General features: G+C 38.3%; 1 protein-coding gene across 1 annotated transcript in view; it reads right to left on the bottom strand.

Annotated features, from left to right (window-relative positions):
- Positions 1 to 26,589, bottom strand: part of SLC1A1 (solute carrier family 1 member 1) — a 60,107-nt gene that overhangs the window by 14,664 nt on the left and 18,854 nt on the right. The window contains exons 3-8 of the mRNA XM_084504717.1: positions 8,320 to 8,412; positions 6,938 to 7,052; positions 4,899 to 4,941; positions 3,444 to 3,551; positions 3,011 to 3,195; positions 926 to 1,033 (exon numbers count right to left, since the gene is read on the bottom strand). Of these exons, the coding sequence (XP_084360843.1) occupies positions 926 to 1,033; positions 3,011 to 3,195; positions 3,444 to 3,551; positions 4,899 to 4,941; positions 6,938 to 7,052; positions 8,320 to 8,412 (652 nt within the window). The remainder of the gene's footprint in view (positions 1 to 925; positions 1,034 to 3,010; positions 3,196 to 3,443; positions 3,552 to 4,898; positions 4,942 to 6,937; positions 7,053 to 8,319; positions 8,413 to 26,589) is intronic.

Here is a 26,589-nt window from a genome sequence, read left to right as displayed (position 1 = left end):
CATGTAGTGCATTTACTTTGCATTTGTATTGGGCAGTGCAACTGATATAAATTGGTCCCAGAGGTCCCATAGATATTTTCAGCTTTATACAGATGCTCATGTATGTTCATTGGCCTGGAAATGCCCTCTAAGTCATGATTCACCTTACCCTTACCCTTTTCCAATTTTTTCTAGTTTTTAAAAGAAGCAATGTGACTTTCAAAAATCATAGAATCATAGAATATCCCGAGTTGGAAGGGACCCATGAGGATCATCAACTCCAACTCCTGGCACCACACAGGTCTACCCAAAACTGTAGACCATATGACTAAGTGCACAGTCCAAACCCTTCTTAAATTCAGACAGGCTTGGTGCTGGGGAGCCTGTTCCAGTGTGCGACCACTGAAACTTCTTGGTGAAGAACCTCTTCCTGATGTCTAGCCTAAACCTCTCCTGCCTCAGCTTGACACCATTCCCCCAGGTTCTATCATTAGTGACTAAAGAGAATAGATCAGTGCCTTCCCCTCCACTCCGTCTTGTGAGGAAGCTGTAGACCGCGATGAGGTCTCCCCTCAGTCTCCTCTTTTCCAGGCTTAGCAGGCCAAGTGACCTCAGCTGCTCCTCGTATGTCTTCCCCTCTAGGCCAGTCACCATCTTCGTAGCCCTCAAATACAGTGATATTATCTGTTTCAGCATCACGTTGAGAAGATGAAATAGTGAATACAAGAACAGCCTTTTTTTTTTTCCTAAGAATTCAAGGCACTTAGATTTTAAAACAAATCATACATTCAACAAAACGTGTATTCAAAACATTCTCATACAATTTGCATTGACAGGATTTTTTGTCTCTGACCTAGGAGACACTGGTTGCTGTAGATAATTACGTTGTAATCAACTAAGCACCAAAATTGATTACATTTAATTTAATCTTTACAATTTGACATACCCACTTAACACTGTAGCCATATAAAGACCCAGTTTACGAAAGATTTCCCAGTCCTCAACTTCTATTATCTTCCCAGCAATTAAAAACACAATACCAATTGGCATATACCTAGAAAGCAAAAGTAAAGCAATTAAAAAGGAATTCTCCAAAATACTGCATGCTCAACAAGTCACAATTTCTTGTACAGTAAAGGTTTTTGCAACAGATTGAATGATTTGCTTTGATGTTCTGTTACATAATTGATCGTACTCACTTGCAGCAAGGTTACATTACAGGTAAAAAAAAAAAGACTAGGAAATAAGAATAAATTTTAACTTTAACACAGAATTTGGGAATGGGTGTGGGTTTTGCCCTGCTGCAGTAAATGTTTATGAGTGGCTATAACCTTACTTGAAGGTGGAAATTTGAAGGGATGAGACCAAGATTTTGTGCTCTGATCACACAGAGATGGGAAAGGTCTCCTGCACTTTCAGGAACTGCCCTGTAGCACTGGGAACTGTATGTGAATCACCTACACAAAAGAGTCATTTTAATGTTGGGATAGCACAGTCATCAGTTCGTTGTTTGATGGAAGGGTCCCCATCCAAATAGCTGCATTGGCTGCTGCCTACAGCAGACAAATTCAAGGCAAAATTCAGGGCTTATGCTAGCACCAGTTCCTCTGCATTCCTTTTACTACCACAGAACAGGCTGTGACACAGACAAGATGCCAATTTTCAGCTTTGATAAATGTTATATAGATTCATTTATAAATTTGTGAGTTTATGAAATTTATACATTTTAAAATATTAACTTATAAAAATGTGTGTGTGTTATCTCACAAACACAGTAGTACTTTCCTCTGGTGCAAAGTAGAGGGTCCTAGTTCCTGCTGAATGCTGAACTTGGCGAAAGGAAAACTAATTCCTCATACTGTCAGTGTCCATCTTTACCTTATACAAAGCAACAGCTCCCACATCTCTAGAGATACAAGGAGCCAGAAGCCAGACTCAGGCACATGCAAAACAAAGGGTAGCTTATGGGTAGGATCCTGTATTTGTAGCACATGCTAATTCTGGGGTCTCTTTAGTGGTAACTTGCTGCAAAGTGATGCAGCCTACATGTATTCCATGGGACTTTAACTCAGTTAGGCACCAGATTTGTAGTGTCTAGCACAGTACAAACTGCAGAGACTAAGGTATCTCTAAGGCAGCAAGAAGCGTGCAGCTAAGCCCTGGACAGGTTTACTGGTTTGCAGACATCTCAGTGTGCTGAAATGGAGGGAAAATAAATGGAAGGGAAGGATCTGCTAAGCTACTGTTAGTGTGAAACAAGCAAGGTGAATACAGGCAGAGTACACAGCAAATGGCACAATGCATTCTCCATGTAGGATCAAACTCTGGAAAATATTGGATGTGCTTGTAGTGCTGATCCTGTAATTGCAATCTGCACAACTACTGACTGCACAGACACAAGCTTTGTGAATAGCTCCGAAGTCCAACTAAACACCACCAAATGTGTTACTACTTTCTATTTTTTTCCCATCTGGGAATATTATGTGAGAATATTGTGAGGATGGTATCTCACAAAGCCTATTAGCACAAGGAAAATGATGCCAAGTTGTATCTTGCATATCATTTTGGATTTTGCTCTATATTGTGGCTGGTATATTAAATTTTATTACTAAAGGAACTCAGGTCCTAGGACAGCTACCCTGTGAACATAACGGCTATCAGGGAATAGTGTTCAAGACTGAGAAAGGTATGTGGGTGATTCTTCTACAGTCCTCAAATCACTAGCACAGTTGTACTGGTTTGATATAAACTTCTAGTGACAATGTCTGAAAAACTCAAGATTCTTACGTACCAATGGGATTGTTCCTTTAGTTTGTAGTAAGTGGAAGCCTTGTCTCCAGTTTCCTCTAAGTGATCAAATTCTGTATAAATGAAACTGTTTACAAGCCTTCCTTTAAAGCTGTTTGCTGAAGAGCACACATACAAAAGCAAACATCTGAGTCAGTGTGAGTCTGAGTCTGCTCTTACTTTTTCAATGACAAAACCCTGTTAAAGAATTAATTAGAAAATGCCAGTATACCCTTGGACTTACCACATAATTATCTGAACTATTCTCATTGTAGCTTCATTCAGTGCATTGAAAAAATCCACAAGCACTTGGCCTTTCTCTCCCATTTTCCCAATAACCATTCCAAAAACAAGACAAAAGACGATCAACCCAAGCACATTGATGCCATCAGAATACGAGCCCACGATCTTGTATTCTTGGGTTTTGTTCTATAGATCAGAGTCAAGGGAAAAAAGTTACAATCTGAAAACACAGAGTTTACTTTAATGAGTTCTAAAATGAAAGCATAATTATATCTTTCTTTGGAAAGATATGGAGCTCTTCCCCAGATACTCCATTTCCTTTTGGGCATTGCTGCATGGGCAAGGTCAGGAATGAAGATAGAATTAAAACTGCCTTTAAAAGCTTTGCATTTTAAGGCTATGCCTATAATGGAATATAACAATAAAGGTCGCACCTCTGAAACCTCTGGTGTCGTAGCAGATGTAACAGATTCTTCTGTAAATACGGAGCTATTTTTATCCATGACAGTTGTAGCTTCCACTTTTTCACGTTTGGTTTTATACTGAAAAAGTTAAAAAAAAACACAGAACATCTTATTTAGAAATATGGGGAAACTGAAGAATGAACAAAGGCATAAACGCCCCCTAAAAATAACAGGAAAATAAACCGATCTGATACACAAACACATTATTTCCCAATTAAAATGAGCCAACATTGCTCTGTTCTTCAGATAACTGTAATTCAAACAAGTGATTCAGAGGTAATGTACTATGAATTCTGCTCTCCAGACTCCCAGGTACTTTGCGGACCTGGGTGCAGTCTTGCAGTGGATGAGATATTGCTCCTGACAAAGGCAAAGGGATTTTTTTTTACTGGAACAGTCTAGAGAGAATCACCAACAGACACCCCAGGAGAGGTCTGTTGTGCCAATGCACTTGATACAAACAGAATGCTTGAACATGCTACACTGTTGGAGAAGGTGTGTCAGTCTCATCATCTACAGAGGATGCTGTAGCATCCTGCTCTAAGGATAATTACATCAATATTGTTTTATATGGCCCACAAAAAGAGGGACTTGTCTACCTTCATTCTTTCTATGAAGTTTAGTACAGGACTGTATACTTCCCACAAGGCAGAAGAGTTGCCTCTGAAGTCAATGACAGATGAAAAAAATCTACAGGGAGAAGTTTTATAAACTGGAAATATGTTCAGTGTTCTACACAGCAGGACAGTTAACATCATTTTCTAATGGGAATAGTAAACTACCCCATTAAAAAACTTCAGAGCAACTGGTAGGCAGCCACTGAAGGAGATAAAAAGGGAGAGACCATCACAAAATACAGTTTGATATATTTATGGATAAAGATGACTGAATCTGAAGTAAGACTGAGACAGGGGGTTCCTTTTTCAACTTCCAAATGTCACTGCTTCTGAAAAGAGATGACTCAAATAGACTCTAACATCTGGCTACCTTTTCCTAAAGATGAACTAGCATCACTGGTAATGGACATTTGATGTGAGACATAGCGGGGTGAAGGCTGAGGTATGCAAACTTCATTAGACATGGAGGGATTTAAAGAATGTGGGAGTACATCCTCATGACATTTTCCTTGTAACACTGCCTGTCCCAAAAGTGAAAAACTTAAACATTAATACATTGCTTGATTTCTGCATCCAGCTTCTAAACAGAGTCTTTTTGCAAGGGATGATCAAAAGCTGACAACAAAGTATTTTTCATAATGGAAACAAAACCAAAATGCCTTAAAAGAAGTCTTTTTATGGGGGAATAAAATACTCAGGAGCTTCTATGAAATTATTCTAAAATGACATAGTTTAGGGGTAATAAAGTAACAATAATTTGTAGTTAGCAATGAAAACTACAGTAACAAAGAAGGGTGTTCAAACTCACCTGTTGAAAACAGGCTTGGACAAGGTTTTCTGGGAACATATTCCTGTTAAAGAAGTAGAGGCATTTCAACACTATACTAAGAACAAATTGTTTATCTGAATAAAATGACAAAATTCACTTCTTAAAAAATAGATCGGTTTGTGTTCCTTTACCCAGAGAACAATGTGGTTAGCACTGACAGAGCTGAAGTCCAGAAAAATCAAAGGTTCGGGACTCCTAAGGTCCAGTACACTGTCCCCATAAGGTAGAATCCTTGGGCTTATTTTTCAGTATTTGCTTGTTAGCTACTAAAGTTTTTTGTTTGTTTGTTTTGTTTTGTTTTTCCTACTGCATCATTTCCTTGGAAGGAAAGTACAGGAGTACAAGGAGTACAGGAGACAGTCTGAAGTCTTTTACAGAACTTCTAAAATATATGCTGGAAATAAAGAATAACTCTTACAAACACCCTGCTGGAAGCACCAGATATGTGGTATGTTCTATTGCAGTTCTGAAATATTAAATTAATCTTGGCTTATGGAAGATTCGCCTGTGTTATTCCAGGGTAAAGGGCTGCTTTCATGAACTGAAAAATTAGGAAATTAGGTCAGAAGAAGTACAATCCAGTTGTGTCTCTCCTTTCCTATGGCCAATTTCACAATCAAACAATTCCACAAAACAGCATTAAGTATTTATTGAATATTCAACCTATTTTCTAGAGAAAGATAGTTTCTATAATGAAGCAGAATTTGTTATGTCCCTTCCATATCTTGTACACACTTCTGTCATTATTTTTCAAGTTTTTAAAGCAAAATTTCATTTAAGACAAGAGTAGTTTGTAGAAGCCTGGGATTTGCACTACTCTTTACAAGACTGTCTGGATTTGGATCATAAATCTGATGAATACACAGAAAAAAGTGACAATAAATCTTTTAAATCAGAGTTTCAGACCTCAACTGTAATTCCTAATTTACAGACTTATATTTGTTTACAAGAAATTGAGCCATGAAGCGTAAAACCCAGAGTAGTCGAAATTATGGTTCTTATTATATTAAAAAAAAAAGGTTTTGTACATGGAGTTTCATCATCTGTGTGAATATGTATGTACATATTCATGTGGAAGTTAGTGGTAAATGCACTATTTTTATTATGTGGCTTATCACGGTGCCCTGCTGTTTATACCTGGGGCAAGCAACCATGTGTAATGAGATGAATACTCCACAGAGCTGCCATTTTGGTCATGCACAAGCAGGAAAGAACAGCTGTGGATTGTTGAATGTGAGGTTGTGGGGTTGAGGACTGTTCACACCAAAGAGGGCTACCTTGATCTGGGCTGGGGCAGAGATGTGCCAGATGACAACAGACATTTGCTATTAAATAGGATACATATGCAGATACATACATACATTATATATATATATATGTATATTAAATAAATGGCAAAGAACTGTGGATCTGGAGTTACATCTGCAAATGTCAGTCACATTTCATGAAATGAAGAATGCTGAGAAAGCCACTTTTAGATACATAGTTGAATCTTACATGATAGATTAAGTAAAACTTCTAGGAAAAAAAAACAGTGGCCATGAACAATGATATGGAACAGAGACTAACTGCAGCTGAAGAAAAAAAATACGCAGAAACATTTGTGAGGGAACTATTTAGCTACTATTGGAAATGCAGCCTTGTTTTTCTGGATTTTGCCTAATTCCTAAACATGTCAAAATTTATTCAATTCCTATCAATTCTGAAAACCCACTCAAGTCTTTTGCAGACTTTGCAGGGGCTGCTTTCCTCTAGCCACTTTACATACCTATCATTTACCAGGATGCTATTGGAGATAGACTCATGATAAGGCTGTCTTCCAAAACATTGATGCAATATTTTTAAGGAAACCACTTGGAATACGCTAAAAAATGTCTAGCCTCTTGGAATACATATTACTTTCTACTTGTTGATTCCAAAAATATTGGAAAGTGTTTTCATTGTATTACATATTACAGTTTTATTATTTTCAGAATTTATTCTGCAAAAAGAGAATGGAAACAAAAAAAAAATCTCACCTGATCAGATCCAGCATGGCATCAACAGTACTGACTTCTGGGGTGCTGCCCACTCTGTCAATCTCATCTGCTGTTTGAGGTACTCCAGGTTTAATAGTCACAACTAAGACAATCCCTTAAGAAGGAGAACCAGGAAAACAGTTCACAGTGCAAGCAGAGGTATTGCACATCCTGTCTGTGTAATGCATCTTGTGTAATTAAAATCTTCATGAGCTAAACTCATCAAATGTTCTTTGCTTTGGTAAAACTAGCTTACAGCAATAAAGCAACATAAGTACCGTCAGAAACAAATAAAAATCTGGGGGCAGGAAATGTTAGGTCTAAACTTGTGACTACTGAAATCAGTAGCTAATTTTCCACTGACTTTAGTGGCTTCATTTTAGGCATTTTTAATATTACACAGAAATGCTAGCCCTTTCCAAATATACACTTTTGATTTTCAAAATCCAAACTGCATTTATGTAACTGCACAATGAAACAAGAAATATCATAGTATCATGCAACATCTTATATTAACCTCTTAGATTAACCTCTGGGGGTTCTCTGGTTTAACCCCTCTTTTAGGACAGGGACAATTTCAAAGCTGGATCCAGATAAAATATGTCAGTTTTTATTAAGTCTTCCTCACTGTGTATTCATTGAAAATTCCCAGACAGATGAGATGTTATCCTACACAGCGTAACTGCAGTGATACATTATTACTCTCCATAATGCAACCTCTAGGAATGACTCTAGCCTCATATGTCTGTATGTGATACTTTATTGTTAAATATTGCTTTGGTTTATAAGTAGGCTACATACAATGCATATTTCAGACTTCAAATAAATATATAATAGTTTATTTTTAGTGGGTGATACCTGTACTTTGTATTAACTTGAACTCAACAAAACACAAAGGCAATCCACAAATGACATGACAGCTGACAGCACAGGGCGTAATTTTATTTCTCTTTAAGAACACAGACTGAAGATTTCTGTTCAAGCAAATACGTGAGATTTCAACGCTGTTTGTAGGGAATGAACTTTCTGCAAGAGGAGATGTGAACTTCTGAGTAGCAGGAGTGGAGCCTGGTAGTGTCATAAGGGATATAAAACTTACAGGAAGGGAACTGGATGACACAGAAAGCCATGGTTTCTCCCACTCTTTCAGGTGAAATAGGTAATACATTCTTGCATCTGAGAATTTATCATCGTACTATTGAATAGCAGGACTAACTTTCCCCTGCATCTAGCTACAAGTGTGTATAATGGTGTTTGTATGATTCCTGAATCTCCTCTCCATACTTTCTTGGCAAATTAGTATTGCCATAGTGCTGTATACATGTACTTCTAATTAGGCAATGATATGGATTTTAATAGCATTTTAACTTTTTACAGAGTACCTAGTATTACGGCAATGACTGTAGTGCAGAAATAATATATGACTGCTCGCAAACCAATCTTCCCAGAAACGCTGGAATCCAAAGCAGCAACACCTGCAAAAAGAACCACAAAAACAAAATGCTAAAAAATAGTCTTTAAAGAAACTAGATATTTTTGTAGAGGCTTAACTCTATGCAGGAAATACTTCATTATTCTAGATATTTCTAAACACTTCATTAGCAGTTGCACTTCCAAAAAATTTCTGTAGCAGACCAATGTATTTGCTTTTTCTTCTTTACACTGTTTCACCTGGGTTTTTCTAGTAAAAAAAGTAATTGATCTCTTTCTGATTTCTTGGTGTAGGTGATAAATTAGACTTCTTGCGTTCAATGAAAGCATGTTAGAATCTATTCCTATAATCACTTAACCACTTCACTTTCATCAGATCTATAACATTTTGGTTTTGAAAGTAAGGACAGTGGGAAGGGAGTTACTCAGGTCTTTTATCCCAGGTTGCTCAAAGGCATACACAGACAAGCCAGGCTCATTCCTAGCAGGCTTGCTTTTGTTAACAAGTTTTGTTGTTGTTGTTGTTGTTTTGTTTTGGATGAAAGCTATTCTGCAGGGGCTGGGTTGTACCCATTACTCTGCCTGTATCTGTCATTACCAGAAACTGAGGGCTGCTTTTGTCAAAGAGGTGGGGAAAGTTCTGAGGAATGTGTTGTTTTGTGGTTAACCTAGCATCTGGCAGCAATATAATATCAAACTCATCAGGAAGTGTTTTGTAATTGTTTAAAATATTTACAGTTGTGTCTATAGGCATACAATTCAGTAACCAGGATAAAATGAGCATTGTGACTGTAAAACTTGACTGTCTATAACGACACTGGTTAATAATTCACTGTTATCTATTATACATTTGTGATCCATTTATATTTTTATGTTTGCTGAGTCAGATTATCAAAGTCTGGCCAGATTCCCTTACCATGAGGATATTTAGCCCCAGAGAAACGTGATTTTGCAGAAAGAATTGTTTCAAAAACAAAGGAAAAAAAATCAAAGATTTCTGACACTACTGAACTTACTGATCTTTGAGCTCAGTAAGGAATGTAGCAAGCATACTTTAACCAGGTGTTGACCAAGTGTTTAACCAAGTATCTTCTTTCAGAAGATACTCTAACAGCAGTAACAACTTGTGCCTAGAGTATTCACATAATGCCTTACTTGCTCTGTTAATTGTTATTCAAAATGCAAACAACCCTGTTAGGGGAGAATGAAGGTTATTTTATTTCATCATCTATTCGATTACATTGGGGTCTTCCACAAAACAGCATATTATCAGATCGATTGCAGAAGAACTATATACAAATGCAGAAATCATTACATAAAGACTATTTCACTTTACAGCAAATAATGGTAATAAAAATCTCTCCATATTGCAAGGTAGTAGAGACATGCACAGAAAAAAAAAAAAAACAGTGCCACAGTAATTACAGGAGGCTTGCAGCACTGAGGTGGTTGTTTGAGGAGCAAACAAGAGAATGGACATAGAATCTGGGCTATGATTTTCATTTCTCGCCTTGGCAACTGGGTAAAACACAGTGGAAAGGAGCCTGTTTGCAATGCTGTAGGATAAACTGTGGCAACTATGGCAGTAAGAACTCCTGAGATGGACAATAATAAGTAATGGCTTCTGTGGACAATGGAAGACTCCGTTTCAGTGGCTGTCAGTGCTAAAACTTACACACCTGCCATACTGACTTGGAAGATTTAACATCACTTTTTTTTTTTTTTTTTTTTTAAAGTGAACTGGTATTACCAAAGTTCCATATTTTTTAGCAAAAAGTTCATAAAAATTATAAATCACTGAATTATATAATGAAGCTTGCTTTACAGACTGTCAATAGCAGTCAGATGGCCAGTGGAGGTAAGATAGGATGGTAACATTCTCATGGGATGGAGTTCTTCACAAAACTTGTTTTATGATCTTTTTTTGCTTGACAGTCTTGCTGAGCCACCATACAGCTCAATACACATGCAAGGTTATTTCCACAGAGTACTCAGTTATAAAGATTCTACAATTAGTACGACACAAAATTCCTATGACAGCAATTCTGCTGGCTCCAAATAAAATCCCTTTCCAAACTGCTATGTTCACTAAAGTTATAGAGGCATAATTAAAGGCAAACTTTGCCCTTGCATTTTTAAACTGAATAATGATCCTGTTAAAGAGTGAGCTGTGCCAGAATCTAGATTGTGCTTCTACTGCAATGTTGGTGCTGCTTTCCTAGGAACTGTAACAACTTGCAAATAAGTCAGGCAGACATGATTAAGTAAGTACAAGTATGCTCTAGCATGACCCATGACAAGCGTTTTTTTTGTTTGTTTGTTTGTTTGTTTGTTTTCCTGAAAACAGCTGTACTCTGAAACAAAATTGGATTCAGGATTATGCTTCCTTTTGAGAATGAAGTAGCATCCACTAGAAGTTCCACAGATAGGTTTACACAGGTCTATATTGTGATATGTAGGAAAACACTATATATAAAAGTAGGTTTTTTTTTTTTTTCCTGATACATCCCACTGTCATCAGTGAGTAAGTCATAGTATTTTATAATTGAAAGCTATGGGCTTCTCAAGCCAACTGAGAAAAAAATTTCCACTGAAATAACACCACAAGTCTGTAATTTCTTTGCACACAACTGAAAGATTTAATGGAAGATGCACTAAACAAAGCATACAGCTTACTCTAGCTCATAAGAAAATTTGTTTCTCAAACTAAGATGGCACATATGCTACTCAAAACAGAAAGCCTGCAATGTTGTAAATAAAGATAAGAACAGAAAAACACTGTAGTTAAACTTGTGTATCTCCTGTGGATTGCCACTACATCTAGTTTATTTGCACTTTCCCTCCATTGACCAAATCCCAAGTTTTATACTGTTTGAACATGTTTAAGCAGATTGACTGCAAATGAAGCTTATAGAATTTTATTAGGCATGATGGATTCTCCTCCATACTTGAGCATTTCACATTTCAAAATTCATGTATTTCAAATTAGTCCCTTAGATTTTTTTTCAAGTGATATTCTAAATGAATCACAGACACAGAACCTCAAAAGAACAGCACAGACACACACTTTGGCGTAAGATATGCTTCTGTATCTGGTCCTTTTTTATTTGAATATTTTGGTTGGTGCTGTGCCAGGAAGCCTTTCAATTTAATTTTCTTTCATTTTCAAAGCTGATATTTTTGCTTTATTACCAGAGGATTTTCAGGACTTTCCATTTTGAAAAAGGAACCAAAAAGAAAAATGAACCAAAAGGGGTACAATATGAAACTTGCAAAAATCAAGAATGGTAAAACTGAATTATTACAGGTGATTAAACCTGTCTGTTTTTGTCCTATGTTGTGCTCTGCTACTGATTTTTGCACTTGGAATATGCCATGTTGCCTAAGTTAGAGAAAAGAAACACAGCTCTCCAACTCTCTTTAGAAGCCCTGTCTACATGGTGAAATGCATCAAACTAAGAGTTGTATTATAACTGAATGATATTCATCTGCAATTTCTGAAGTCCATTTGAAATTTCTTAGGAAATCCTGTATATATTTAGAACTGCTTTCCTAAAATGTTCATGTATAAAGAAAGCTCCTTACATAAAGGCATAGTGTGATTTAGGAAAAGATGGACCTAAACAGTACACATGATGTTTCTGAAATTTTTACTGGTAGCCACTGATGGAAGTACAAATCATTCTTTTATGGGGAGCGGTGTTCCCCAGGGGTAAGTGCTGGGTCCAGTCTTGTTCAACATCTTCATCGATGACCTTGATGAGGGAATAGTGTCTGCCCGCAGCAAGTATGCCGATGACACAAAGCTGTGAGGAGTGGCTGACATGCCAGAAGGCTGTGCTGCCATTAAGCGAGACCTGGACTGGCTGGAGAGATGGGTAGGAAGAAACCAAATGAGGTTTAATAAGACCAAGTGTAGAGTCCTGCACCTGGGAAGGAACAACCACATGTATCAGTACAGGCTGGGGGATGACCTGCTGGAGAGGAGCTCTGACGAGAAGGATCTGGAGGTCCTGGTGGATGACAGGTTGACCATGAGCCAGGACTGTGCCCTCATGGCCAAGAGGGCCAACGGGATCCTGGCATGCATTAAAAGGAGCGTGGCCAGCAGGTCAAGGGAGGTGACCCTCCCCGTCTATTCTGCCCTGGTCAGGCCTCACCTGGAGTACTGTGTCCAGTTCTGGGCTCCCTGGTACAAAAAAGACAGGGATCTCCTCGAAAGAGTCAGGCGGAGGGCCACAAAGATGATACTGGGCCTGGAGCATCTTCCCTACGAAAAACGGCTGAGAGACCTGGGTCTGTTCAGCCTGGAGAAGACTGAGAGGGGATCTTCTCAGTGTATATAAATATCTGAAGGATGGGGGCCAGACGGATGTAGCCAACCTCTTCTCAGTGGTTTGCAGGGACAGGACAGGGAGTAATGGTCACAAGACAGAGCACTGGAAGTTATGCACCAACATGCGAAAGAACTTCTTCACGGTGAGGGTGACGGAGCACTGGAACAGGCTGCCCAGGGAGGTTGTGGAGTCTCCTTCTCTGGAGATATTTAAGGCCTATCTGGACGCCTAGCTGGGCAGCCTGCTCTGAGGAGCCTGCTTTGGCAGTGGGGTTGGACCGATGATCTTTCGAGGTCCCTTCCGACCCCTACAGTTCTGTGATGCTGTGATTTTAGTTTCTGACTTAGGGAAAATTACACATTAGTGTAACATAAGATTGCAACTTCGATTAAGACCAATATTTACTAATATTTACTACTTTCTCTCTGAAAAGACTGTTGGTGGTTTTTTTTTCCCTTTTTTTGATGTCACAGGAACAGAGAACATTCCTAAACAAAACTGAACTTTGAAAGTTCTGGAAAAGTTGTAATTAAGGCTTGAAAAATCATTGAATTGAATGCTTCAATAGTAGTGACAACACAGAAAGACTCTTGAGAAACCCAATTATTTTCTGCATTTTTTGTAACACTTCTCTTTGTTTGCCTTGCTGCTTAGAAAGGTTGTTTTGGAACACTATGAACTGAAAACAGTTCTTACATTTTCTTGTTTTTTCCATCAGCTGATGACGATTCCACTCCCAGTAAACATAGGAGTGCCTCTGCTCAGCTGCCAACAGAGTCAACCTCTTCTGAAGCCTGAAGGTTGGTCTACAGCTTTCTTACTATTTCTTAGTAAATGCAACAAGATTCTCAATTATTTCTGTACTTCTTTTTCAGTTTTCAAAAAGAGTTACTTAGATTTTTCAGAATAAAAATAAAGCTTAATCATACAATCAGAATCACAGAGTACCCCAAGTTAGAAGGGACCCACAAGGATCACCAAGTCCAACTTCTGTCTCCACATGGGACTACCCAAAAACCAAACCATATGTCTGACAGTGCTGTCCAAACACTTCTTGAATTACAGCACACTTGGTGTCACAACCACTTCCCTGAAGAACCTGTATCATTGCCTAACCACCTTCTTCTTAGTGAAGAACTTTTTCCTAATATCCAATATGTATATCCAATATTATATCCAATAATACATTCCCTGAAACAGCGTTGTGCCATTCTCTTGGGTCCAATATGTATATCCAATATTATATCCAATAATATATTTCCTGAAATAGCCTCATGCCATTCTCTTGGGTCCTATCCCTGGTTGCTAGAAATTTGCTGGGTCTCCAGGAAAAAAAAAAAAAAAAAGATCAGAGAGTGCGGCAGTCCTGCATGGGGATTACAGTTTGAGGTGATATACCTTGACACTGCAGCCCATCCTATCCCATGTTGGTACCACCAGGATCATGCGCAGTGCTGAGGTGAAGCTCTGAAAAGGGCCAGAGACTCCCAGCAGGCACTCAGCAATGACAGTGCAAGACACCCCATCTTCAACAGCACAGTTTCAGGGAGTCAAAATTGGCAAAAGGCAGGGTCAGCAGATACCCATCTCAAGAAGTCCCACTGGACAACAGTATCCAGTAAAATATATGACAAAGTGATGCTCATGGCAGCACAGAATCACTACTGTGCCACCTTGCTGACCTGCCTATGCAGTTGCTTTATTTCTATCCAGATCCAGAGGAACTCTGTGAAATTACAATCTGAAAGACCTGTCCTGTAGACAACTTATCTAAGCAGGTGTGGGTGACAGGCACATTCTGTCATTACCAGATATAAAATGAAGTAGAGAAGGGAGGCCAATTGTTTGTAGACTTGTTTGGAATAACAAGACTCTGGGGCAATTAGGACACTTTCCAATCTTTCATGTAAAAGAAACCAATCACCTAATAAATATTATTGTTATTATTATTATTTAATAACGTATAACATAATACATAAGGAATATAAATATATAATTGTCCTGGTTTCAGTTAGAACAGAGTTGATTTTCTTCCTAGTGGCTGGTAGATTGCTGTGTTTTGGCTTAGGATGAAAAGAGTGCTGATAACACCCGGATGTTTTAATTGTTGCAGAGCAGTGCTTATACCAAGCCAAGGACATCTCAGCTTCTTGCTCTGTCCTGCCAACAGGCAGGCTGGGGGTGCAGTAAGAGCTGGGAGGGGACAGACCCAGGACAGGTGACCCAAACTAGCCAAAGGGGTATTCCATACCACCTGATGTCATGCTAAACAATATATAGGGGTGGCTATCCGGGGGAGGGGGCCGGACTGCTCGGGGTTAGGCTGGGCATCGGTCAGCGGGTGGTGAGCAATTGCATTGTGCATCACTTGTTTGTACATATTATTATTAGTAGTACTATTATCATCATTGTATTATTATTATTATTGTTATTGTTATTGTTATTGTTATTATTATTTTCCTGTCTTATTAAACTGTCTTTATCTCAACTCACGGGCTTCACTTTCCATTTCTCTCCCCCGTCCCAGAGAGGGAGGGGGGAGGGTGAGCGAATGGCTGCGTGGTGTTTAGCTGCCGGCCGGGTTAAACCACGACCATAATTTAAATATATATTAATATATACTCCATTATATATAAATATGTATACTTATACAAATACTATATAGTGTCATACATAAATATATTATATAATAAATATTTAATATAACGATTAATAATGTTTATTATTAATATTATTATATTATAATATATAATGTATATATATAATTAATAATAACTGCAAGTTTTGTACTCAGGAAAATTATTCAGACAAATTAATGCAGTTGGTAGACAAACCAGCCTTGCCCCCTGTGACTAACCCATAAAATCACACAAATTAAATATTCATTAATATTCTCATTGTACTTATTATTTTGGTTGGAATAAAAATGTGTTTTTAAGAGAGGCAACCTTGTATAGTACATTTACAAATAGTTGGAACTATATGATCTATAAGGTCCCTTTCAACCCAATCCATTCTGTGATTAACGAAACCTCCAAAAATATTGGACCCCACTAGTCCTTCCATGTTGTTCCTTCATGTTGGAATGACCTTCTACACTGCCCACTTAAAATAGAAATTTTATGCCAGTATTAACATTTGGCAACCTTATAAAAAAAACATTATATAACTACATTTTGTATAGTCTGTAGTTGATCACCAAGTAATTGACTAAGTTGCTATCATAACCAAAAAATTATCAACACAAGAGGGATCTACTCTCTGGGCAGAGCACTTCCTCTGTGCTATGAGTGCCAACACTGGTAAAAAAATGAAACTGCGTAATTCATGATTTATAGATTTTGTGTACAGTTTAGATAAATATTTTAAATGGAAACAAGCAAATCAGTGCCTGGCATGCTTAAAAGTCAAGTAAACAAAATGATCTCCATAGAAGATGGTATTGCACAATGTTTTTGTGTGGTTTGTATCAGTGTTTACTTTGGAGGCATATATGAAATGCAAATGTATCCAAATGGCTTTGGTATTAGGTATAACACTGTTGTTCCAGAGTTATTCACTGTGCTTCATTAATATTGTGGTATCTGTGAGATCTAGGAGTGAAAATGGTTGCATTAAAGAGTAGAAACAGTCACAAGGATGTGGCTTCTAGTGATCATATCTTACCAGCTGCCTAGTGGACAACACCTATATCCACAGAGTTTGCCATACCATTCTACAGAGTTGTCCTAACTGAGCACAAGGGTTTATGTTTCCAGGTATTCTTTTCCTATACATCATAAGAAACTGAATCTTTAATTTGGTGTTGTGATTGTCTAGCAGCAGCAATCACACCTAGACCCTTCAGCATTTTTTTTTTGCTGCTCTGCAAATTCTAGTGTCATCAAGTGCATCATCTCCTGCAGTACTTCTTATCTGTTCTCAAAGCTTGTAATAATACCAGAAGAAATCAAATTAAGTTCAGAAGAAGCTAACAGGATCTTTTCCTTCCATCATCTAAATTCATCTGCAAATGATATAATGGTGTAATCAGCAAGAGGCTGGGCTGTTTACCTGCCTTTGCCAACAGCATGACACTTGAGGATCACGATGTAAGTTTTCTCTGTAGAGATTGATGCCACTTATCCAGCTCCATAGCACTGGTGGTTGGCTTTTTTCCTTACATGTCCATAAGTGGCAGAGGGAAAAGTCCAGTTCAAGGGCTTTCCACATTCAAACAATTGCCATCCACAACATAGCTTCTTCCTTGACACTTACAATTTTTCTCTTTCGTAGCTAATTACATTTTTGTGGAGAAATAACTGTAAATCAGCACACATCAACAATTCTCTTAGTTTTCTGATATTTAATTCACAATTATGACAAAAATATAGCATCAAATGTTCCTAATGAGTAGAATACTATGGCTTTTACACCTTCTCATACATGACTCAGATGTTGACTGAAGAACAAAACGCAGTTCTGAAACTGCTCCAAACTGCCATCAGTCTTACAGCTTTAATTGAGAAAATTCAGTAGATTCTAGAGGAATCATTAAAGAATTTTTAACATCTTCAAAGCTTCCACTTTTAATTCTCCCCCTCCTCCTGCCCTTACCTTCCATTTTGGCTATTCTGGCTGCAATGCGCATGCACTAAGTCATAGGAATGATACTACGAACATCCAGCATTGTCATGTTTAAAACTTTTTCATAGGATATTGCAACCAACATAAGAAAATAGGAAAAACATGGGGGATTCTTAAAATGCATATACAGTATTTCAGTAAGCAATCCTTCTAAAGGAACCATAATGGTTTATACAAAAAAAGCAGTGTTGTTTCATTCCAATGGGTGTGCTATGCTATATGTTATTGAAAAAAATTACTCTTAGAAAAATACTAGGAAAAAAATAAAAGAATGAAGGAATGCAGAAACAGCCCCCTTGATAAATGGAGATCTGTCTGAAATGCATGAAGTTACTTGACTTTAAAAGATGGAACTGGGAGTATTCTTAATATAAGACACGAACAGTATCAATATGCATCAATATTTCAACTGCACCTGATGTGGTATGACCTGATCTCTCCGTCTGGTTTGTTTTTCAGAATGCCATTTACCTCCTACTGACCGTTCTCACTTAATTCTCTAATCTTCACAGAAGCAGTGGTTAAGTCACAATCACAATCTTTCTTAGAGGCATGTAAGCATTTTGAGTTAGCTGCCTTTCCTTCTTTTGCAAGAGAAAACACATAAAACCAGCATTTGGCCTGTATCTTCAGAATTGAGAAAGTATTTTTGCTTGAGGAACCACGCACCAAATTCTAGCTCTACTGTTGACTTTTATAGCAAGCTTATTGCTTATTTTCTTATCCCTTTATGTGTCTAAGAGAATCCAAATTTGAGTTCTTACTCCATAGCTCACTGCCAGTTGTAATCAGCTCAAAAATCGCAAATTCCAGGAAAGAAAGAAATCTCATATATGTAAGCAAAGATTTTATCTTATTTCCATGTAAATTTTATTATCATTTGATAGTTGGTTCACGTATGTTAAGTGGGAAAGTCTCACATCAGTGAAAGGTCTTTTCTGTTGTCCTAAACATGAAGTCAGGTTTGGAGAGATCTTTGAGTCCAAATTGCCTGGCATTATGTGCACAATCTCCCTTGTGACTAAGCAGATCACAGTGATTCTTCCTTCACAGGGACACATGTTGGAGTCACACTTCCTGAGACTCAGAAGGGGTATAAAGAGACTAAATGTTAAATTTGTCAACTAATCTGAAGGTTTTTTTCACCCAGCCAGTCTCTTCCTGATGAAGCTCTGTATCCTTGTTTTTGCAAGGCCTCTTCATTTCCTGTATAAAGAATGTTCTCCTCCGATCTTCTGAAAACAAGGGTGCCAAAGACATCTGTCCTCTGTCCTTTTGCCCTTGGCATAGTATTTCACATGGTGACCTTTTGAATGGAAGGCCCTATTATATGAACTTCAGGCAGTAACAGCTGCAGGAGAAATCACCATATCAGCAGTGAAATCAGAGCTTACACTTTATTGAAGCCATCCTTGACTCACTTGTCATTTTCCCTCTTTTCAAGGGAGTTTCTGAGTCTTTTCTCGCCTTTTCTGCCCATTTAGTTGGAATGAACTTTTAGTACAAGTTTACCCTGACTTTAATAAATCTCCTGAAAGCTCATTTTCTCCATATTCCCCCTGAGCTGTAAGTTTACTAATTAGGTTCAAAAGGAATTACTGTTCTTTCCTTCCAAGGGCTAAACAGTCTGTCTTCTGCTCTTTTTCACTTTGCTCTCTGGAATTCTCTAGGAAATGTAGTATAGCATCCCTTGCAAATGAACAAGACTGTCAGGACCAAACAAGCAATTCACGTGTCTATTCAAATACATAGGCATTAAGTCAGTGACATTAAGTCTGACACTTCAGACTGCATGATTCTATTCACTAATTAATCATTCAGCTAAGACACAGGACTCAGATGCTGTTATCTGTATTAACCATAGATCTTTTCTCAACAATCTTTCACTTGATATGCAACTCCAAGAAATTTTGTTTCTTCCCTGTGTTTACTATGTCATGGGGCTCTGCATTCCTCTTTGTGTCTACCCTTCCAGTAGCTAACTGAATGACATATATAGCTAAGTCATTTTAGGAGGACAGTTCTCACCCAGATGTTGCCTGAGAAGATCAGGTAATGAAGATTTGCCATGGCAAACAGAAGACCCGGTCACTGTGGTATGTAATCACTCGAACCACATTTTTGGTGACCTACCATCTCTGTCTTTAGTGTTTGTTACCAAAAGTCTTCAATTCGTATTCTGTCAGTCCCTCCATAGCGGCAGTTTTCCTATCTGTTCAGATTTCATTGTTGCTGAAAAGGAAAAGCATATAACAGCTTGTAGCTATTATGGTTTCAGTAAACTTGATAGCATCTCCTTTTCTTTGAAGAAAATGTTTATTCTTCTACTAGTACAGTTCTGTAAATGCAACATAAGAAGGTCTTACAAATGAGTTGATGAAAGCTTGCAAATTAGTGGTTGGGAAGGAGGAAAGGGGGCAAATGTGATGAATAAGCATCTGTTAGTTCTATTTAAATACCACAAAAACATTTTAAAACAGAAAATTTTCAAATCCTACTTATATGATCTAATGAGACTAACACTGGGTTAGCAAGATAAATACTGGTCTTCTGACTTTGAAGAGGCACTGAAAAAAGCAGATTTTTTTTTTTTTTTTTTCTGAAGAAACAGAATAGAGCATGGAATGTATTAAGAGTTACAAAGAATACTCAATACTGACAGGGAGTGTCCTGGATGATTCAGGAAGCTTTTGAAAAAGTAATTGTTACAAACCTTCTAAATACCAGATAGAAAGGGATAAATAAATGGGAGATTAATAGTTTATGGAAATCAAAGCGATTAAATCATTATAAAATGGTACGGTTCAGGTAACATGTCCAGAAAAATGTCTGACCCCAGATGTCAGTTCATTAACAGGTTGCTGTGCTGGTCTGTGAGCAGTTGGCAAAATCACCATTGCAGTGTTGTATTATGATCTTTCCCTATAGACCTGATTGGACTACATGCATAGAAAGAAGATATTAGTACTGACTTTCATTCGTCTTATTTGCAAATAGTATCACTTGTACAAAAAAACGTGTTTTTCCTCTAGAAAGCTTTTAGAGGCTACAAAAACACGTTAGCACCTTTTCAGAAGATTCAATGTTCCTTGGGTGGAATATAATAAGAGCCTACAAGGAATGAAGATGACATCAATCTGCCAAGCTGGACAGGCTAGGAAAATGCATAGGAGAAATCACATTCGGTTCATGAATACAGCAGAAACAGCTTCTGCATTGTTGCAGGAGAAATATGTATGGAGGGAATACAGAAAACTCAAGAGTACTGAAACTAGCTGAATTACTCCAGAATTACAGGTGGTAGAAGGTATAGGTGTACAAGTTTTAGCTTCCAGATTGTCATAAAGAAAACTTTAACACGACATATTTTTTAATTGATCATGAAGTCCACAGATACAGAAATGGAGTAAAAAAGTGAATGCAGTTGGTTTTACTTAGTGGAATTGTTGCTTTACGTGCTGAGCTCCAGAACAGAAGAGCTGAGGACACCAACTCACTTCACATCCACACACACTGGTGTCACCAGCAGACCCACAGTGATATGGCTGGGATGGGAGGCAGTGGCTGCCAATGCTGCAGAACAGCTGCTGTACTGGGGCTCTTTGCCCTTGAGAGCTGGTGGTAATCATGCTCCATGAACCAGAAGTCCATTTCAAAGTTTTATTACTGTAATTTAAAGCCTTAAATAATATAGGGGCTGTCTCAGTTGCATGAGATCACTAATATTGATGGGTAAGAAGAAAATGATTGTTATAGGAGTAATCCAATGGGGATGAGCACAAAACTTTGTCCAGTAGCCCATGACTACGCAGTCTTCCCTGCCTCAATGACTGCACATGGACAGTGGGACAGGACCTTCAGTATCCCTCAGTACAACTGAAGGTAAAACTCATTAACAGTAGTCTACCAGTTCTCGCCCTTTGTCCAATGTACATGATAGAAAGGGACAAGGTGAATTCCCTGCCTGAGCTCTGGTAACAATGTTATTACTGCTGTACTATGGATTTGCTTTCTTGATGGTTCTTGTGACATCTGAAACATAGAAATGCAACTGGAGAGTGCAAATATTGCAAGAGAGAGTCTCTGAGTATGTTAAGCCAGATCAGGGCTTATCCAGTGGGTGGAAACTAGTGCACTTGTTCATGATGCACAGGGCCTGTTAACAACGCCTCGATAGCAGAGCATCTCTCAATAGAGAATGCAGGAATGGGAACTGTTGATGCAGCTATTACCCACGACAGGAATGCTGATACCAAAAGAAAAGTTATTTTGAAGCTTTCAGGAGATTCGGGCTGGATGTTGGGAAAAGGTTCTTCACTGAGTGGGTGGTCGGGCAATGGAACAGGCTCCCCAGGTAAGCAGTCATGATACCAAGCCTGTCAGGGGACAAGAAGCATTTGGACAATGCTCTCAGACATACAGTCCGATTTTCAGGTGGTCCTGTGTGAAGCCAGAAGTTGGACTTAATGATGGGTCCCTTCCAACTCGGGATATTTTAGGATTCTATACATTTAGAGAAAACAAAATAGTTTTGTTCTATCACCTTCCTATGCCCATTCACAGTACTTTAAATTTGTGGACTTTTTATACCTGATAGAGCTAGTAGATCTACTCCTAAGCATAGACACAGTGCATTCGGCTGTGTGTTCTAACTGTAATTATTAATACAGTGGGGGGGGAGTTGTTTGTCTGAGCTCTTCTGAATTTTGAAGATAAACTACATGAGAAATAAGAACAACCTGATTAATACTCTGATTTTTCGCATTGCATTCCGAGTCTTTTGTCTCCCATTTTGTATTCTTTGCCACAAAATATGGTTTTGTGATAAAGCAATTTAGTAAATTCCCCAAAGTAGACCAAGGAAGGAAACTGCCTCTTTAGTTTTGAACAATGGGAAAGAACAAATAATTTGAGATACCCTTCCATCAGCCATGAATCAAGATCCTCTTCCCATAGGGAAAACAATGGTCTCCACAAATGGGAAAACTCATTGGCCTCCATACTTCACTGGGACATATTTCTCCGTCACATAGCTGTAAAATCCTAGTCAGATAGACTTGAGTAAAATAATCTTTATACTATGACAAAGAAGTGCAAAGAAAAAAGTGTGCAGTTGGTACTGGGAAAGGTGAAACTAGCAGGATGCTTCAGACAGTACTGCAGCAATAACCAACACAGGCCCTCAAGCAGGAAGAATTTATTTCTATAGTCATGGAAACCTAGCGGATTGGAGCCTCACCAGACTCACAGTAAGGCAGATATTTTATTTACAGCTCACACAGAGCTGCCCTCAGAAAGGCGGTTCATACTTTTTTTTCATTGTTTCTGAGGTTTGCTGCGTGTAGGCTACACACCACATCAGTTTTTCTGAGAAATTTTAGTTTTCCTCATAACAAATACTCTATAACAAGTTCAGTTTCAGAGCTGGGAAACTCCCATGCATGTGTCCTAGCCTCTTTGGAGCTGCCTATGAGGACTGGAAATGCAGGGAGGGCCAGAAACACACAGAAAAGTTTTAATAATGTTTTACTAGGCAGAAAATAGGAGAAATGATGGAAAGACTATTTCAGGCATTAAAACAGATGTTGAATAGCTGATAAAATCATGTCCTCAAGATTGAGATCTGTGACATGTACCTGGTGTGTTGTGTGTTGCAATTTTTAACCCAACACATGATATGGAAAACAGAACAGGCACTATTGTGACAGAGCTAAGATTACTGGCATTTATGAATGACCCTGAAAATTTAATTAAAAGTCATTTATCAGACATGTGATTCCAGTTTTTAGAGGAAGTTACTGTTAGAGAACAGTCTATCCCTAAAGAAAGGCATTCACATAACGGTTTGTAGTTTGAAAGTCAATGAGGCAGGCAGACTGAAGTATCACCAACTTAGAAGGACTGACTGAAGAGGGATGGGAATCAAAGCCCATTTTAGTACCTGAAGGGCTGGAGTTGTTGGTTACGCTGGCTACTAACACATGACATGTGCAAGAAAGAAGGCCAGAAACCTTGTGCTGATTAGCTAGTTACAGGCTTGGTCATGTAAGTTCACTGAACTTGTACCCAAACATGGAGCATAACAGCCCAGAAAACTGGACAGTTGTCTCCACCCTAAGCTCTGTTGTGATCCTGACAGGAAATAGATTTGCAAACAGTTACTGCCATTATACTGGGGAACAGCTTACACAGTGAACCTCAATCCATGAAAAAGAAAGCTAAAAGTGAGTAAAGGGGCTAGTCTGCTCAGTGTGCAGACATACATGTATGATGAGATATTCTGCAAAATTCTAAAGAATTTTCATTCTCTCAAAATCAGAATTGTGAGTTTCCATTACTTGCAAAGATAGTTTACAGGCTTTGAAGTACTGCACAGTTACTTAGATTTAGATTTAAGCCCCAAACTCCCAGGAAGCATGCCAGAAATTTCCCCTACTCCTTCTCCATACAGGGTACCTAAAATAATCTATTTTTGGTACTTGTCAAAACATGTCTTCTTTTAGAGCAGTACTTTAAAGAAGCTGATTTGGCTTGTTGAGTGTTACATTCAACATACATGGTATGTTACTATGACATACATGGTTCTGTATGTCATAGCAACTGTCGTTAAGTAACAGGTTAGGCTTCTGATTTTTGTTTTCAAATTTTCCTATGACAATACAGGAGGAAATATTAAAGACAAACAATTCCTTCACATGTATGGTGCATTATTGTACAAATAATGACTTTGAATAACAGCAGTCTAGGGAGATTAAAAAGAACTAAGTACTTGGGACTTTATTATTAGTGGTGGGCTTATGGATCAGAGTATTCACTAAAATAATTATGAGAAGAAGATAATTATTACAAGCTGGTCTCTGAGGCTAACTAATTTAAAAGAACATAGCATTACTCAGACTCATCTGCCTCTTATTATTTTAACTTTTTTCCAGTAAATAAATGCTTATTGTTTATGTCAGTTTTTTATTAGCCCACGGTTCAGCCTCCAGGCAGTTAAGTGGAAAAAATCCATAAGTTTCAGATTGCACACTATGCAAAATAAATATGCAAGTATCTTTTCCCTTTTTTACACTCTGAGGAACTGAATTTGTGAAGGAAAATCACTTTGTGTAAAGCTCTCTATTTAACCACAAGAGGGAGAATTTTGCCTTCAGTTTGAAAAGAGACTGTGCGTTCTTGCTCTAACTGAAGAAGTCTGTGAGAGCTTTTTCCACTAAGACAGGAATTGCTCTAACATGTTAAAGTTACTAATACTTTAAATTTTGCAGAAATTCCTGAAATATCAGTAAGGAATAATTTCCATCACTGTCTTTGCTCTACACTTGATTTACATCATTATGTCCAAATGGACAGAAATCTGGTCTCTGCAGTTATATGTAGCTCTCTATCTCAAAAGCATATGTATAAAGTGATGTTCGTCAGGATGTGAAACTATCAAACTATGACATTATAATTTTTTAAAAATATAAAACTCTGGATTACCTTTTCAGTAACATTTTCTGAAAAAAAAAATAATAATAATATACATATATATGTTACTGGTCATCAAAATCCTGTATTTTGAAATGATTTATATTCACAAAATACATTTCTGCTATTTTAGGCATCAAAACTTTCTAGATGCCTCTGGACCCACCTATGTGGTCTGGTAACAAATATGCACCAAATGTGCCACTGCAATTGTTTCTGTGCGCACTTTTAGCCTGCTGCAGAGGCATAACATCACGATAACATTTAACCTCCTGTCATGGTGAGCTAACTGGAATCCTCTTAGCTTGTGAGCTAGAAATGTGTGTACAGAAGGCTGGCATTCAGACTCAATCAATATCACTAGTTTTTACTGCAGTAGCTTCTTGTTTCGGGTCCCTAAATGTCTGCCACTGAGCACATGAACATGTACATAGATCTGACAGCTGTGAACATCAGATATACACTCTACAGGGGTCTGAAAACTGACATTCTCTATCCTGAAAAATACACAGATCCTGAAGAAGTGGATGTACTCAGATGACCTCTGATCCCAGCAATGACAGCCAACTTGCAGGTTGTATATTCTGTGCTTAGTCAATAATTATGAAATTCCTTCTAAAGAAAATACTTTTGTGTCTCATTCCAAGGAAGGTTCACAGCCAAATGCAGAGAGATGTGCTGTTGACATTAACTTGACACTACCTTGTTTACAGATATAGCTGAAGATAGACCCTGCATCTTCCTTTAAATTTTTATTCCTCTCCTTGTTCTATTCCATACAGCATGTTTTGAATCTTGCTTTGGCACTAAAATTCTGAACTGCAAAGAGGTCATGTTGTCTACCTTTACTTTATTTATTTTTTCACACAGTCCCTCATAAAAACCTTGAAGACAAGCTTACAGAATAGAGGTTAGATGAGTGCACAGTGAAGTGTAGTGAACACTGGCTCAATGGCTAGGCTCAGAGGGTTACAACCACTTGCAAAAATCTAGTTGGATGCTAGTCACCCCAGGGTAAAAATGGGGACAGATACTTTTTGTTGTTTTCATTGCTAAGCCAGATGAGGAGGCAGAATGCATCATCAGTAAGTTCAGAGATGATACAAAACTGGGAGAAGTGACAGACAAGCTGGTTGTGTTGACATTCATAGATACCTGAATAAGCTGGAGAATTTGTCTGAGAGACATCTCATGAAGACGAACAATGAGAAATGCAAAATGCTGCATCTGGGGAGGAATAAAGCCAGGCACCACTACATTCTGGAGGCCAGCTGGCTGGAGAACAGCTCTGCAAAGAAGAATCTGAAGACCGTGTTGGACAACAAGCTGCCCATGAGCCAGCAATGTAACTTCATGACCAAAGTTGCCAACAGCCTTCTGGGCTGCATTAGCAAGCCCACTGAAAGCATATGGAGGGAGCTGATCTTTACTCAGCACTGATGAGGACACACCTGGAGTAATGTGTCCAGCTCTGGGTTCCCCAGTAGAAAAAAGCTAGGGACTTACTTGAACCAATGCAGGAAAGGGCTGTAAAGGCAACGATGGGACTGGAACATCTCTCACATGGGGAGAAGCTGAGAGCTTGGGCTATTCAGCCTGGTGGATAGAAGGCTTAGGGATATCTTATTCACATGCACAATATGAATATGAATATGAACATACCTGATGGGAGGGAATGAAAAAGACAGAGCTAGGCTCTTCTCAGGGGTGCCCAAAGACAGGGCAAAAGGTAACAGGGCATGAGTTAAGAAACATGAGATTTCATCTGAACACAAGAAAACACTGTTT

The sequence above is a fragment of the Aythya ferina genome (genome assembly GCF_964211825.1).
Source record: "Aythya ferina genome assembly, chromosome: Z".
Lineage (NCBI taxonomy): Eukaryota > Metazoa > Chordata > Aves > Anseriformes > Anatidae > Aythya > Aythya ferina.
Note: the sequence above shows the minus strand (reverse complement) of the source record. Positions and strands in the feature narration are given on the sequence as shown.